Here is a 17218-nt window from a genome sequence, read left to right on the forward strand (position 1 = left end):
TAATCTAGGCCAGTGAAGCATAGGTACCAAAGGTCCCTTTAAGTCCAGGTTTCTATCTAAATGCAAGTATTGCTCCAAAGGGGTCTCATCTTTAGCAGTTCAACCTCGTGAGAACCAAGGATATAACCAAAGGTGGTGACAAGATGGCAGAAAGGGTCTTTATGACACAATCTGAGGGTCTAATAACTTGGCAAAGGTTTGTTCGGGCTCTATAATTCTGTACACCACCTTGGGACTTATATTAGTGGCCCCCAATCACGCTCATCACCTGTAGCAGGAACAGTGTGCTGCAGACTCTATCGCAGTAGAAACACAAAGACAGCATTGCAGCAAGATTCAGACGTACACCACAGACAACTGTATGGACTGTGACAAGGCTATGTCTGGTTTCACATTTCTTCCATGAACTGTACTATTATAAGTTATAAGGAGACTGGAATGAAATTATATTGCTAAAGTCTATTTAATTCCCAGATAATTTCTTATTCTCTTGTACATTCACCTAATATATTTTTTATAGACCCACTCCTAATATATTTTTTAAAAAGGGATTAAATATCTCTGAAATAAGCTCATTACTTTTATTCATATACAAGACATAGAATTCAGAGCATTACATGTTTGCTCTATGCATTGTACATAATACATATTTGTATTAGCAATAGTTTATTTATATCTAAATGCAAACATGTTAGTATTAGCAGGGATCAAAATAATGAGTGTATAATGACTCTACATCTTTAACACCAACTTACAAAAGTTGCCTCACTATTCCACACTCAACCTGAATTTATCAGTAAATTCCCCCATCCTTCCATGGTATTAGTAAGGGTCACATAAGGTGTTCTGCTTTTCTCCACTGAAAACTATTAGTAGATTTTTAGCAAGGGGAAAGCAGATTAGAAAAACAAACAAGAAACAAACAAACAAAATAGGCTCAAGAAACCTAAGCATACTCATTAGCTATAGTCTCTAGTTAATGCTTAATTTTCTGATTTCCAACATAATCAAAAAAAATTTTGTTTTCCAACAATATGATTATGCTTACAATGATCATCTTTTTTAAATCTCTCAATTATACCCCTTTTAAATCTTTGTTGACAATAGCATGATGTGTCAGGGGACAGTAGCAATTTACTACATTCCTGAGACACTAAAAACATTTTCACTATTAGCTATAATAGCAAAAGAAAAGTTTATTGGTGCATGCAAATCATAACTTCTCAAATGCTAAAACACTAAAATACCTCATAAACTTATTTCTTCGGGCTGCCTGGGATTTGCCTTAAGAATTTGCATGAATAAATTATAAATGGACAGATCACAGCAGACTGCACTGAGCGAGGTGAGGCTCCATGGAGTGAATTTTAAACTGCACCCAGCGGTCAAGAGGCGTGTTCCGTATCAGCAAGAGCTTCCTAATCCTTCACAAATCTCCCTATCCTGTGACTTTCCAGGCCGCCTCTTCGATGTCCTTCATCACATTTAATTTTTCTCCCTTCTCAAGTACTCATGAACACTCCGGGAAGCCTTATTAAAACTGACTCCTGCACAAAGGAGGGGGGACACGTAATTGGCTTTCTGGGCAGGCCTGTGTGTGAATGCATTTGAAATGAACGCTACGCATATTAGGCTAAGGGAAGAAATACGTGAAGAATGGTATGAGCCGTACTCAGACAACACTACGAGAACAGGAGCAAAGCAGCATGCTGCATCGTACGTCTTGGCTCTACCCACAGGAAGCACGGCAAGGAGAGGTAGCATACAGCACCATGAAAAATGGCATTTGGCGTGCACATTAAAAGGAGGGCGAGGCTCCCAGTCTTGGCTCTGCACCCACCCCACGTAAACTCAGACTTGGAAACAATTAAGCTTGCCTATAAATCCAGAGCCATGGGGAACTAATAGAGTCCTAAATCATGAAGGCAAAGGAAGAATGCACATTAGCCAATCCACACGGTGGTTTTATGGATGTTCCTAAAAGGCAGGAGTGGACGGGACTCTTATAAAACCACATATTAAAATTTTTAAGGCATGAAATTATAATATCAGATCATAATTCTGTTGGCATTTGTAATGAAAACTCTGAAATCCAGGTGATAAAGAAGCTATTTTTTTAAATGCTTATTGGGGGGATTATTCATCCATTGCCCTGATCTGCCAGGGTTATTGCTAATATAGTCACACACACATAACAATATTTCAATCAATGACAGCCATGTATATTATGGTGGTCTCATAAGATGGTAGTGGGGCTGAAAATTTTGTAGCAGTCACCAAGTCATAGCACCACGTTACCATGCTGCCAATTAGATAAAAATATAGCATGAACAATTATAATTTGACTAATAATGACTAGTAACTTCATAATACCTAATAATGACTAGTAATGACTATGTTACCAGTTTATGTATTTACTATATTAAACTTTTTATCATTATTTTTGAGTGTCCTTTTAATTGTTTTTTTAAAAGTTTTCTATAAAGCATTACACCATTTTACATGGGCTGCAGGCTCATACATTTTTTATTTACTTCATGTCTTGATTGCATCATTTTTTCTTTTACTAGATTTAGTCTCATATTGTTCTATATATCAATAGTAACATGATGTACAGGCCTGTAGCCTAGGAGCAATAGGCTCTACTACATACCCTAGGTGTGTAATAAGCTATAGCATCTAAGTTCGTGTAAGTGCACTCTATGATGTTCACACAATGGCAAAATCATCTAACAAATTTCACAGAAGGCATCCCTTTGTTACGCAGCACATGACTGTAATCAAATGCTAACAGTATCTGAGGGGAAGAAACTGATCCCCTTCTTATTCGCCATCCCACCCCGCTCAGGATAATTCCTTTCCACCATCAGTTTTCTGCCTTCACATCCAGTCTCTTTCTCCTCATTTATCTTCATGCAAATGAAAGGAGAGGGCAGGATTCAACCTATAATTACTGTCTGCTAAGCTTTATGATTGTCCAGGCTGAAAACAGAACCAGAAATGCTCCTCAGAGTGCAGGCAAAGGGCACATTCTTCTCTTGCATTGATAAGGCCCTTTGTTGGAAGTGCCACACAGAATGAGGCTCACCATTTAAAAAAAGGCAAAGAACATTCTTGTGGACTCACAGATTCTTAGTCAAATTCCGCATCTGACTCTAAAGCTGACCTTGAATTTTCTCCTCTCCGTTGTTGGAGGTGTCTGCGGACACCACATACACATGTTCAGTACGGCAGGTGCCAGTCAACTGACCAAGATGCACTAATTTCTCAATTCCTAAAACTAAACACCAGAAAAATTATCAGCCAAAATTACTAGATTTCCTTGTGTTTTCATAACCTATTTATTTGTTTATTGGTTTTCCAAAGCATGCACCCAATCAGGAGGACCATGTTGTGATGATAAGTGGACCATTTATTTGCCCTTAACAGGCCTTGTTTTGATGTGCTGACAGGGGCTACTAATCAGCAGTAATCAGTTGCACAATATAATTTTAAAAATCACTCCTAATACTTGCAATACAAACAGCATTTAAAATGTAAAAACAATTTTGCTCATCAGGGCCTGACATGAAGGAAAAACGTATGATGTGCATTTGGGTGGAGGGGGGATGTGGTGTCTTTAAGAAAAAATCGCTTGTACATAAACTGTAACATTTTTATCATTACTAAAGACTTTTGTATTTCAAATATAATAAACTAAACTGTCAGTGTGCATTAACATATCTAGTTTTTATAAAGCTGCAGCTTTGAACAGAACTTTTTCACTGATAAAGACATTGTTGATGTCATGTATTTTATTGATACTGGAGAATTCTGCAAGTTACTTAACTATAAAATTGTAGTTTGCTTATCATGTCTCTTAATGCTGAATTCTTTACAATAAGGTTTTCCATTGCAAATAGCATTTAATACAAAGAAATACTTCTCACTCCAATTACTTACATACACATGATTTCCATCAGCCACTATTCTGCAGTTGGCAGCAATCATAACAAGGTTTGAGAGTATATTTAGAAAGCAGCCCTTCTTAGTTTCTCACTAAAGATCTCCTTCATCCCTCTGCAAAAGAGAATAGGAAGCACAAAAAGAATCACCTGGTGCAGAACCTGATTCCTACTTCATGGATGTGAAGTGCCCGGGATGCTATGAAATCACTGCTGTCATTGACCATGTACAAATGGTAGTTGTGTGGTAGCTGTTCCACAGTCCTCCATCAGCTGACAGGAGGAAAGGCTAAGAGAAGGATGCTCCTTCAAAAAGAAGCAGTACCAAAAGCACTTAAATCAAGACACTTGGAGAATCATCTCATTAAGCACGTTTTGGATGCTTCCTATTCATTGCCTTATTCTACTACTAGGAAGGTCCTACCCCAAGTTTTAGGGATAACCAGAAGAATGGCCTGCTAGAGTCCTTTGGGACACTCTGTGAAATAAAATGAAGGCAGTTTCCAAATCAAAATTCCATGATGTTGAACATAAGAAGATAAAGACTGCTGATGGAGAATCTTATAGGAACCCATGAATTTCTGGAGGACACCTGCACACTGACCTATGCATTGTCCAGAACAAAGGAAGATACCCGTTATTTAATAACATATCCAGGGTGGAGGCTGTATTTTAAATTTTGAGTGGTCATAAGAGTTTCCTGCAGAAGCATTCAAAACCCAGCCCTCTAGAAAATTGTTTTGCTTCTTACCAGCCTAAAGAGGTGAACTACACTTGGCTCCCTCTATTTGGCTTTTTCCTGTCTCCAAAGCAATAAACTCTTCCAATTCTTGAGCTTACAAAAGAATATTTAAATCCTCTGTCACTTGAGAGTGCTTGTTACCTTTCCTGTGCATTTGGATTTGAGTAATATGCTTCCCTTCACCAAATGTGTGCCTAATCCCTCCAATATAATATGATTCTTTGGATCTCCAATGACCTCTTAAACCCAAGGGTCTCTTAGCCTTTTTTACTCAAGATATCATTTCTAGGGAACATTGGTTTATATATAACCTTGTCTTCAATAAAACTTTACACTCTTGATTTGGAGCATAAATAGGTAGATAATAGATAGACAAATGATAGATAGGTAGAGAGATAGATACATAGATAGATAGATTATAGATAGATAGATAGATAGATAGATGATAGATAGATGGATAGATAGATAGATAGATAGATAGATAGATAGATATAGATAGATGAGGCCACTATAGTGTGGCTTCTGCCTGCTAATCTGTGACACACTGGAAATATTGCAGTCTCCCCTGTTCTCACACATGGCATTCAGTATTTTCCTTTCTAGCACTTAACCCACAATCTTTTTTTTTTAATCTTTTTCTATGTATGTCACACATGTGTCAGGTTATGCAATCATAATATGAGATTATAAAAAAGTACACACCTGAATAGTTGCTTATTTTCTGTGTCTGTTCTTCTGATTTACATTTTAAGAAATCAGGGACTGTGATCTTTTTTTTTCCACTATCATTCCACCAGTGCACTTGAGTACCCAACACATAGGAGGTGCAAAATACATGTGATGAATCAATATTGAGACATATGAAAAAGACTTCACTCTCACTCTACAATGGTACCAAGTCCCTTGATGTTGTTTTCTCCATATTCTGGGCAGTCAGTGACTCTCCCCATCACCTAGCAGATTCAGTCAATGGGTCCTCCCTTGCACCTGATTCAGTAACATGCAGTATGCCATTCAGTGGGTGGGAAGTGGGGGATGGAAGTGAAGGTGAAGCAAAAAGGTGCTTCATTGACTCTTCACTTCTTCAGAGACATTCCTTGTTGAACAGTTCCAAAAATTTTAGTTATTTCCATGGTGTCCTTTTCTACTTATATACAGGGGTATATCATAAAATTATACAAATTATGCATTTTCAAGTTATTTAACATAAAATCAAGTTTTGAAAGCTTAATTCTAGATATTCAATGGGACTCACACCTTTCTAATAAGTACCAATCTCTCTTCAGACATTCATTTTAAAAATTTATTAATTCTCATTATTTTCACATTTTCATTATATGTCCTTCAAAATAAAATGATGGGTTGACCACAATCTACAAAAATCAACTGATATATTAACTCAGACAAAAAACAACAACACTGCTCAAATAAAAACAGCATCATCTAAGATGGGTAGGAGTCCATAAAAAAAAAGGATTAATCTGAAATGGAGAATACAATAGTTGGAATAAAGCATATACTGGAAGGAATAAACAGTAAATTGGGTGAAGCAGAGGATCAAATCAGCAATTTGGGGGGGGTCAAGGTAGAAGATGGGTAGGAACCACATGAACCTCTCAGGTCTAACTCATCATAATTAGCATAAATTCATACTTATCACAGAGCAAAGCCTAGTGAGAGGGACCTAACCTGTCTCCCTATGACCCTCGATCCCTATGAAACCTTTTATGTAGAAAGAAGTGATGCAGATATAAAGTTAACATTTGTAAAACAAAATTCTAATTTAATACTGATCAAGTTTTCTAAATAGGTTATAAATTAAGTAGTTTATAATTTAGGCTTAGAACTGAATTTGAAATAAAAAATACATATAGAAAGTTCCTTAAATAGTATTTTCTTTAATAGTGAAAGCCCATGTGAAGTCCCCATACATCATCTAAGACGTTTATCCTTTCCCTTCTTCTTCCTATCATTATATTTTTTAAGCCAACAGAAACCTTTACCGTGCTATCACATCTGTTGTTTTTTGTGTGTGTGTTATTGTCTAAATACATTTTACAATTATAATCACAGTACTCAATATTTTGTTAACTATCTTAAAGTTAATATGTGCTTACCATTTCCATATTATAAAATGTTTAATATTGCTGTTCATGGCTGCCTAGTATCTCCTAATTTCCTTAAACATAGCCTTATTATTGAACATTTAGGGTATTTTTCATTTATTTCTGTTATTGAATACATCTTTGCACGTGAATTTTTCAGGTCTTTTAAGTGGTTTATTTAAGTATAGATTTCCAAGAGGAAATAAGAATCAAAGCCTGTGAACCTTTTTATGGCTCTTTCTGAATTTAGTTACTTAATTATTTTACAAAAAGGATGGTTCAATTTACATTGCTCTAGGAGTCTTGATTGAGTTATTTGACAAAGACATCACAATTTACTTCTAGCTTTCTTTTTTTTTCTTATAACAGATATCAATTAGTATCTCATTATTAATTATCAGTGGGGTTGAACATGATCCTCTATGTTAATTCTTTAGGATTACATGAATTGTCTATTCATCCAATCACATTCTTATCCCAGTCTTCTATTTCTTTCAATTTTTTAAAGGGTCTTTTTTTTTTTTAATTGGCTGCTTGAGCCACGAACATAAATCTCTTAACCTGACCTAAATGCAAAAAGCCAAATAAAGCAAAATCAGCACAAACTTGCCGTGTCACCTTCAAGAACAGGGCTGTCACCAGAAGCACATTAACAGAAGAATAATTCTTTCAAGGAAAATACTGTCTGCTCAACCTAGTCAGCCCTTAGACTTGAAAGAGGAAGAAAATGTATTACTGTGGATTTGAGGGTCACGCTTCATTAGGAAGTTGTAAATTTTACTTTTAAATCTCCAAGTAACTTTTCAGCAAACACAGTGATAGGTCATTAATGGTGAAACCGGTTAAATGTAATTAAGCATCTGACTGAAAAGAAGGAAAACCTATGCAGCTCATTAATCATGATCAACCAGATTTACACAGTGTTCATTGCTCATGGAAGATAACGGGTGTGGTCATCTGTATGTTGCATTTTCCGAAGTACTGGGTGGGGGACATGCCCCATATTACTTGACATCACAGAGGAGGGCGACCCCACGGAGCACCCAGTGTTCAGGAGTCTGGGTCGTCCTGAGGTCCACAGCAGCGATGTAATTCAAGTCCGTTCGGACTGGCTTCTTGTAGATGGGACAGGAGTAAAGCCGGGGATCTCTTTGAGCTATAGAGAAAAAAAAAATGCATACAGGAAAAATTACTGATGAATTTCTAATTTAAGTAACCCAAACAATGCAGAGGCAAATGGGTGCATTATGAAGGTCATTCCAAAAAAAGAAGGGTTTGGTAAAATGAGAGAAATTCTCCCTGGAGTCAGTCAATCCCTAGATGGGAAGAAGAAACAACTGTAGGTTTCCAAAGGATATGACAAGATGTCCAGGCATACCCAGGTTTTCCCCACTGGCCTCTTGTCCCATCTGTGACAGTAACCCCTGACCATGTACCATGACCATGAGCCTCCCACTGCTTCCTCCCTCTCCTTTCTGTCAATTCCATTGTCCTTCACCCTTTCTCCTTTACTTGCCTACCACACTTTGTGCTCTTAACCCACCCTGTTCTGTGTTTCCTCAGAGTTTGCCTTTGGCAAGAGGCCCATGTCCCTTTTAATCAGACAGCCAAAACCAATCCTTACTACTATTTCATTATTATTATTATTACTGAAGGCCAGATGCATGAAAATTCATGCACTGGAGGGGGAAGGGGTCCTTCAATCCAGCCTGCCCCCTCTCACAGTCCAGGAGCTCTCAGGAGCAGGAGGCGATCTGATGATCAGGGGAAGGCAATGCAATGCCTCTGTCACACCTCTGCTGGCTGCCACTGCTGCCAGCACAAGCCTCAGCTGGCCCTGATTACCTGAGCCTCGGGCAGCCCTGGGCATCTGAGCAGACACCATCCAAGGTTTGCCTGCACCTCTGGCCAGCCCTGGGTGGCTGTGGGACTGAGGGGACTGGGGGACTCCAGAGACAGGCTCTCCAGGAGGGGTCTGAGGGGACTGAGTGCCACCATTTTGTGGCTGTGAGCACCACCATCTTTGAGGGCATGACAATAAATAAGCATATTCCCTCTTTATTAATAGGTTTATTCCAAAATTCTCTCTTCATCCTTCTGTGCCACAGTCCAAACCACATTGGAAATCATAGGATAGAGGGTACTCCCCACTCCTGCCAGGTGGTGTGAGTTCTCCGTGTGTGGAGAAATGAAAGGGGCTTCTTCAAAGCAGACAGTCATGGCTGAGTCCAGCTTCCTGTGTGCCACACATGCCTTGAAAGACATGTGGTTGGCCATCCCACAAAGATCCTCTTTAATGTATTTATCCCTAACCAAAGGCTCACTTCCTCTCCACTTGTGGAAACTCCATAATCAGGGACAGATACAGGTCTTATGGGGCCATAAACATACAAATTGGGGAAAAAGGCTCTTTAGAAAAAAAGAGTACAAATTTACAAATACAGATGTAGGCTTTGGAAGGGGGCTCTTGCATGGAGTAGCCTTGGAGTTTAAGCTTCATTAGCTTCTTATTAAGTCCATTCTGCCCAGGATACTTTATCTGCACATCTTATTACATCCATCTCAGGAAGCAGCATGTTATTTCTCCTTCTGTTCCAGATTATAAATTTCTTCAGGACAAAAGTTGTGTCTGCACCCATCCTTGTACTTCTTGGGAAGGCTAATATTATAAATGACCCTCATATAACTACTGAGATGAAAGCACATTTAACTACAAGGATAACTTTGCTTTGGTGAATTAGTGGTACAAACATGAGCACTGATACATGAAGACAGTAACTTTCTAAATGCAATGTTAATATGTCAAAGTGACTAAATCAATGTCCCCAAACTAACATGCCCAATAATTTAGCTTTTCTTAACATATTATAAAAGCAAAGCACTATCAGAGAATATCTCATTTGTTGACCCCATAAAACCTTCAACCTGTTGTGCCATGTGTTTTTATACCTCCACTTAATTAATTTTATTGGAAGAAAAGTTAAACAGTTGAATATGATAGTATTATAGATGTTTCAATACAAAAATAAATATTCTAAGGTAATAATTCTTAAACAGGGGTCATTTTACTCCCGGAGGGAGGGGGTGATTTGTCAATATCTGGAGACATTTTTTGGTTATTCCAACTGGGGAGGTGCTAGAGGCATCTGGTGGGTAAAGGTCAGGGATTCTGCTAATATCCTATAATGCACAAAGAGTTATCTGTAACAAACATGTCAGTAATACCATGGTTGATAAACCCCGCTCTAAACAGATATTTTACACATAGTTTGTTTAAGCACATGAGATTAATCATTACAAACAATCTAAATTAATGTAACATTTAATATTTAAGTCTAGTCATCATTTTTTTAAATACCATGGGAATATTATTAGTGATAATAATTATGCAAATATACTAATATATGTGAATGACAGTAAATTTATGAAGTGCAATCAATACTAATTTTACTAACTGATATATTTAAACCATTTAATCCTAGCATCTGTAAACAGAACAAATATGTAACTGCTCATTCTTCTGAATGAAAATTTGACTAACAATAATTTTACACATTTTGAAGTAAGCCATTGGTGTCTTAGATTTGAACTAAATAATCATTATAATAATTATACCTTGGCTACTTATATATTGAGCCCCAGAAAAAATAAAACTGAAAAAATTGTATACTTTTCAATAAGCAAGTAAACATTCTCTGAAATTTTATTTATTTGTAATCGCTGCAGAGCTAAAGGTGGCCATGCCAAGTCACAGCATGCCACAAACTTCAGCAGCAGGATTAGAAGCCACGGAAAATATGATTTCATAGTGAAAGTGCTGACAGATGCTAAACAACCACAGCAACAGATGATTCCAAACCATTACGCCAGGTTAGACAAATAACTTTGAAGGGGAAAATAAACATGCTATGTAGGTAGAACAAATCAGCTAAATATGTTTAAAGCCTTGGGGCTCCAGAAGGAAGAGCAGAGAGAAGTGGTTGTCAAAATTGGTGAGCCATCAGCTTTAAAAGCCTAAAGGCTTTAATAAAGCACCTGAGGGAATTTCATTTTCTGACTAGGTAATTTCCCTCTCTAGCCTACATTTTTCATCCAAGTGTTATCATGTCATATTTACTTCCATACCCAAAATAACCAAGTTCCATAGAGATCCCCCAAGTAATCTTTAAATCATTCCTTTAATTTTTAAAATTTATTTTATTTTTCCATCACCAATTATCCTCTCTATGCCCTCTTCAACCTCCACCAATCCCTCTCCACTACTGCCATCACCCCACCGTTTTCGATGTCCATGAATTCTCTCTCTTTTTTTCTTTTTTTCTCAATCCCTTCATCCCTACCCTCCCTGCAACCTATCTCCATACCCCCAAGTTGTCTGCCTACTCTCTATCCATGAGTCTTTCTCTATTTTGTTTGGTGGTTCACTTTTTCATTAAATTCCACATGTGAGTGAAATCATATGCTACTTATCTTTCTCTGACTGGCTTATGTCACTAATATTCTCCAGGTCCATTCATGCTGTAGCAAAGGTATTTAACTCCTGTTTTGCTAATAACATTTAATATACTAAGTAGAGAGCTCTTACATATGATATTTCTTTCCATCTTTCAATAAGCATGTGAGGGAACATATCAATAATAACAATAGCAATAAAATTATTCATTGTACGTTACATGAAGGACATCATCTGTATTATTCTCCCAACAACCGTATGACATGGGTATGATTATTAAATCCATTTTACAGATGAGAAAACTGTACCATAAAGAAGTGTGTTTCTTGTCAAGGTTACAAAGCTGTAGGTGATATGGTAATAATCAAGCCCCACCAGAATAGATTCAGAACCTGTGGTCTTCATTTCATCAATAGCTGGGACTTACTATGTGTATGTTTGTACCTCTGTGTCTTTGCAGGAAGATGTGAACATGTACCTGATAACTAGATACCTGACTTCAATTCCTGGCATATGGGAATCCCCTTCAAAGCCGCATGACTAATTACTAGGGTGATAAAGCCAGAGGAGCAACCCAAATATCCAGGTGCCTGGCTCACCGTCTTCTACCTGAAGATATGTGGCCCCAGCACCAGGCAGGGGAGGTGACCACATTGAGCCTGAAGCAAGAAGGGAGGGAGGCCATCGGGAGTGAGAGCGCCTTTCAGCTAGGGTAGAGGTTTTTACTATGTCTGCCTCACTATGCACCTGAGAAAAATTAATTCACAACATCAAAATGCAAGGGAGTTTGCCTTCATTTTCAATGTAGCCTTGATTTTCAAGCACCATCCCAGACACCACAGAGATGCTTAGTCTCAAGCAGGACACTAACCACAGGAATTCCTGGAGGTCTGCATTCATCCCACCAGAGACAGATGGGTTCCCATACTTGTTCTGGTAGGAGGGAATCACAGGCAAATTACCTAATGTCTCTACAGCTTAATTTCCTCATTTGCAAAATGGGCAAGATATATCTTAAGAGTCGTAAAGGTTAAGTAAGTTAAAATATGTGAATACCTGGCATCATATAATGTCTGGAGTGCAGTAGATGCTCAAGGTGTGTTAGATTTCTAATTTTCCCACCGTCTCTACACACACACACTCTCACACACACACACACACACACACAGGTTTCCCAGACTTGTGGTCCCAGGACTTTGACAGAGTTCCAGATTTATTTATTTTTTTTTTAATATATTTTATTGATTTTGTACAGAGAGGAAGGGAGAGAGATAGAGAGTTAGAAACATCGATGAGAGTCATCGATCAGCTGCCTCCTGCACACCCCCTAGTGGGGATATGCCTGCAACCAAGGCACATGCCCTTGACCGGAATCGAACCCGGGACCTTTCAGTCCCCAAGCCGACGCTCTATCCATTGAGCCAAACAGGTTTCGGCCAGAGTTCCAGATTTAAAATTTGAAAGTGTATTAAACATTGATGGGTTTAAGAGTCAGGAGCTCTGCACCACCTGGTCATCCATGGGCTATTCCCACACCCAGCGCCACAACTGCAGTGTTGGAAGGGGGCGGAGTTTACAGGGCATTCTTACAAAGATGTTTTCCCAAGCAGGAAATATCCTCATTAGCTACAGGGACTCTGAGCTCTTTCTCAGCCTACTTTGTGAGCAGAGGTACATATAAGTTTCCCTTTGTTCCCCCAAAATGTTGTAATCATGGTTTTCCCATCACAAAGCTACAGCACTGTAGTTCATTTATTAGCATCACTAGCTACATCAAGAATGTCAAATTCGTGACCCACGAACCACATGCCTTCTTTATTTGGCCTATGTTAGCCTTTGAGTCTGACATGCTTGATCTACATAAAAGGAGACAGATATTTCCTATATCTGCCTCTTTTCAAATACCTTTGAAAACAGAGGACCTGAGTTGTATATTTTTACCCTCTTGGTGAATGTAGTACTATTTGGGCAACTTTCCCATGATGTTCTAGCAAAAAACATGAATAAATAAGTATTTGGGGATGTATCACTCAATTTTTAAAGTACAAATAAATCTCTAGCCATCTTTTTGAAAACAAATAAACCAGCCGGTATGTAAAATTCAATGATGAATTATTTACACTGAAAATTGTTCTTCCTCTTAACATGAAAACAAACCGTTATAAGAATTTTAATTTTCAAACTCTGAGCTTTTGTTGGAGTGCCCTTTGGCCATGAACAATGCTACACCTTTTTAGCTCAATTAGAACCCTATCCAGTTATCAAAAACGAATGAAAATTAGGTTGGCAGCAACAGAAGGTTAGCTTTTTATCACTAAACAAACACCTCTCCAACAACAAAGTTATTTGGCAAAATGAGTTTCCACCAATTTCTATTGAAACAAAAAGGAAAAAAAAAATAGAGAACTAAAGTGCTTTTCTTTCTTTCTTTCCCCCCTCCCCCCCCCCCAGCACATTGACATTAGTCACTTTTCCTTTGTTTATTTTATTTCCTCCCTTACCTACTGCTAATGAGCCTCACCGCTGACTATGCCCAGCAGGGGGAACAGAGTTCCAGAAAAACCTGTTCTTAAATAAAGAATTGCCTATATTATAAAATTATTACTTTATTACTACCATGCTGAGATGTTAAACATCTTATTGCAATGGATTTTTTACAGTTTAGTCACAAGAAATAAAAAAGTAACCCCTAACTCCATGTGAGAAGGATCTTTCTTTCCTTTTATAAGGAAAACATCTTTTACAACATTTTGACTAGCTGCAGTGATAGGATAGAGCACATTTTCCTAAGACCTTTCCCCTGAATGACAGCAGAACCACTTTATGCCACTTGGATTTCAGTGCAATGTTCTCTCCTCAGGGAGGCCTTCCCCACACCCCTGAACTATAGGAAGAAGAACTAGCTGTCATCAGTGTGCTCACTTACAACTCATTATTCTCATTATTCATGGGACTGTGTGTATAAAGTCTCTGTGAATGCCCAGCCAGTGCTGCACATTGGTTGTACGTAGACCTATGAACAAGGAAGTTGAGGTTCAATTCCCATGCCCATTTTACAGGCTCAATCCCCAGGGGGGAGGGGGGAGTGTGCAGGAGGCAGTCAATCGATGTTTCTCTCAAGTCAATAAAAGCATACTTAAAATAATAATAATATAAAGCTTCTGTGAACCCTGAATCGGAGACCACGTAACCTATGCTCCTGGGGAAATACAAGGTTAGACCCCTGAGAGGCTCTGGCCACATTTTCATCAACCCACCAATATGTCATTTTGTTTTATGCATGTTTCTTCTTAAAGACACCCCTCTAATATGCACTGTTGACTCACTGACATTGACCTCCAGGCCAACAGCAGTATAACTCATGCCTACATGTAACATATCTAGCACATGTGTTTTCTCTGTAAGGCAGTCTTTCTGCACTAGGACACCAGACAGCACTTCAGGACTACTCCTGGACATCCTAAATAGCAAAAGCACACACATATGAAGATGTAGCACTAAACAAACTAAAAAAGGACACTTGCCTACAGCTGAGACACTGTCACCTTGGTCACCCTCAGCTGGGAGCATGCACACCAGGAGCCTCAAATTTTCCATTGTGTGCATGTCTGAGAATTACTGTGAAAGCACCACAAGCACTGATTTCTGGGTTACAGATAAATTTAGCCAGTAGGTGAATTCATACAGAATCCATGAGTAACAGAGATTGACTCTATTTGCTTCTTTTTCAGCTACCATTCCCTGTTGAGTTCCATGACCATGGGGAGTCTGCCTGATCTTTTCTCACTGTTGCATCCCCAGCATGAAAGTAGTGCAAGGCAGATGGTCAACATAAAAGAAATATTCATGGGATGACCGAGTGAGCTCAGGCTATTTCCCTCTGCCAAGAAAAATCTCCCTCTAACTCTCTAGCACACTTGACCTTGGCCTCCAGAGAACATCTCAGAAGACTCTGCACCCACTTCCCAGACACAGCTTTGATCTCCTTCTAGGCTTCCTGAGCATCCTGGGTGTAGCTCTGTCATACCATGTATTAAATTCCATTTTATTTACTCATCAGTCTCCCCTGCTAGCCTGTGAGTCCTTGGGCAGAATCTGGTTCAGAGTTATCTTTGTGTTCCTTGCACCTAAGGCCAAGGAAGGTGCAAGGGATAAAGCCAATGATGTTTGCTTAAAAAATAAATACTCATAGTTTATAAACTCTTTTTTCTTGACCCATGTTTCCAAATGCTACATTCATTTAATGGATAGGGATTATAAAAGCTGTCTTATAAAAAGATATATTTTATCCCTTGTTTAAAGAAAAATATCTTCTGCTTCTGTAACACAATCAGCATTTCCTTGGGACCCTATATCATGGCTACCTCTGGAGTTTATGGCTGGTAGCAATCATTTTACCGTGTGTGTGTGTGTGTGTGTGTGTGTGTGTGTGTGTTATGTTGTACAAATTAAATACATTTTTTTCTTTAAAAATAAGATAACTTTTGCCAAAACCGATTTGGCTCAGTGGATAGAGCGTCGGCCTGGAGACTGAAAGGTTCCAGGTTCGATTCCGGTTAAGGGCATGTATACTGGTTGCAGGCACATCCTCAGAAGGGGATGTGCAGGAGGCAGCTGGTCAATGTTTCTCTCTCATCAATGTTTCTAGCTCTCTATCGCTCTTTCTTCTTCTCTGTAAAAAATCAATAAAATATATATTTTTTTAAAAATAAGATAAATTTTAATGAAATAGAATGAACAGGAAAGTTCCATATGTGCTAAAAAAAAAAAAAAGTTATTGCTGAGATGTTATCTGAGTAAAATGCAATAACAAAAGCCTCCAGAAAACATCAAGCCAACAATGGAAGCAGTTTATCACAGTTTCAATGACTTTGTCAAAGTAGAATAATGTGTGTGCTTCAAAGTGGTGGTATTACATTTGTAGGCTGAAATATGAATCCAGAAATTTGCCATTAGCTACTGGATTAAGCTAGATGTCCCTGAATTCAATATGGATTTCACAATTTGGCTTAAATCTCCAAGCTGGTAGTGGCTCCACCTCCAGGGAGCCCTGGGCAGTCCTGCCTAGAAAGCCTTTTTTCCACCGCTTGCCCCACCTAATCACCTTCAGCATTCCAAGCCCAGGCCAGTCCCAACTGCCCTGACCACTTCACCCCACTGTTACCTCACCCTCCTTTTCCCACCACTTATCATCTATTCCAAACACTTGTTTCTTATCTCATCAGTTAATATTTTATGAACATTTATATATATTTCATCTGCTTTATTAGATAAACAAGAATTATCTAGAACTATTGCCTCCCCAGCAGCACTCATGAAAGTGCCTACTGATCTATAAATACTTATTAAACATGGGTGTGAATGTAAAGGTAGTTGTTAAGAGAGTCAAATTATTATTATATGATAACTAAAATAACAAGATCTGGTGTGTATAATGTCATTCAATCCAATAATACCAACCATCCCTAAATGCACAAGAAAACTCACTGTTGTTTTCTGCGTAAATCCTTATGACAGGCATCAACTCAAAGAGCACTTTCGGTTTGGACTCGATGAGCCTCATGTTCCTCTTGTCCCAGCCAGCGCCTTCGAGATACAGGCCATAGACGTACACACCCTCTGCGGGAGGGGCAGCAATGTCATCCTTCATCCACTTGGTGACTTCGTTGCAAAGCACCATATTGTCCAGAGCCCAGCCTTTGTTGGCCCGAGTTATCTCCTGCCCCAGCCAAGAACAAAGGCAAAGGAGGCAATGAGCAATTAGAGGTTTGTATATACAGAGCATAGATGACAGTGTAGCTGCCCAATTACCCTAATTCAAAGTAAGTAGAATGGTATTTAAAGTTAAAAAGATTCTCTCAGAACCGATACCCATGTCCCCAGTTACCACTTGTACTGGTGTGTAAAAGTTAGCACCCATAAGAGAGTCATTCTCTGTCTTATTATATTACTTAAAACGATAGTGAAAGACAGG

The 17218-nt window shown here is 38.6% G+C and overlaps 1 protein-coding gene across 1 annotated transcript in view; it reads right to left on the reverse strand.

Moving 5' to 3' along the window:
- Window positions 1-5980: 5980 nt before the first annotated feature.
- Window positions 5981-17218, reverse strand: part of DNAH5 (dynein axonemal heavy chain 5) — a 193852-nt gene continuing 182614 nt past the window's right edge. Inside the window, exons 78-79 of the mRNA XM_045571576.1 lie at window positions 16732-16963; window positions 5981-7947 (exon numbers count right to left, since the gene is read on the reverse strand). Of these exons, the coding sequence (XP_045427532.1) occupies window positions 7796-7947; window positions 16732-16963 (384 nt within the window). The 3' untranslated portion in view covers window positions 5981-7795. The remainder of the gene's footprint in view (window positions 7948-16731; window positions 16964-17218) is intronic.

The sequence above is a fragment of the Pipistrellus kuhlii genome, unplaced genomic scaffold (assembly GCF_014108245.1).
Source record: "Pipistrellus kuhlii isolate mPipKuh1 unplaced genomic scaffold, mPipKuh1.p scaffold_m20_p_4, whole genome shotgun sequence".
Classification (NCBI taxonomy): Eukaryota; Metazoa; Chordata; class Mammalia; order Chiroptera; family Vespertilionidae; genus Pipistrellus; species Pipistrellus kuhlii.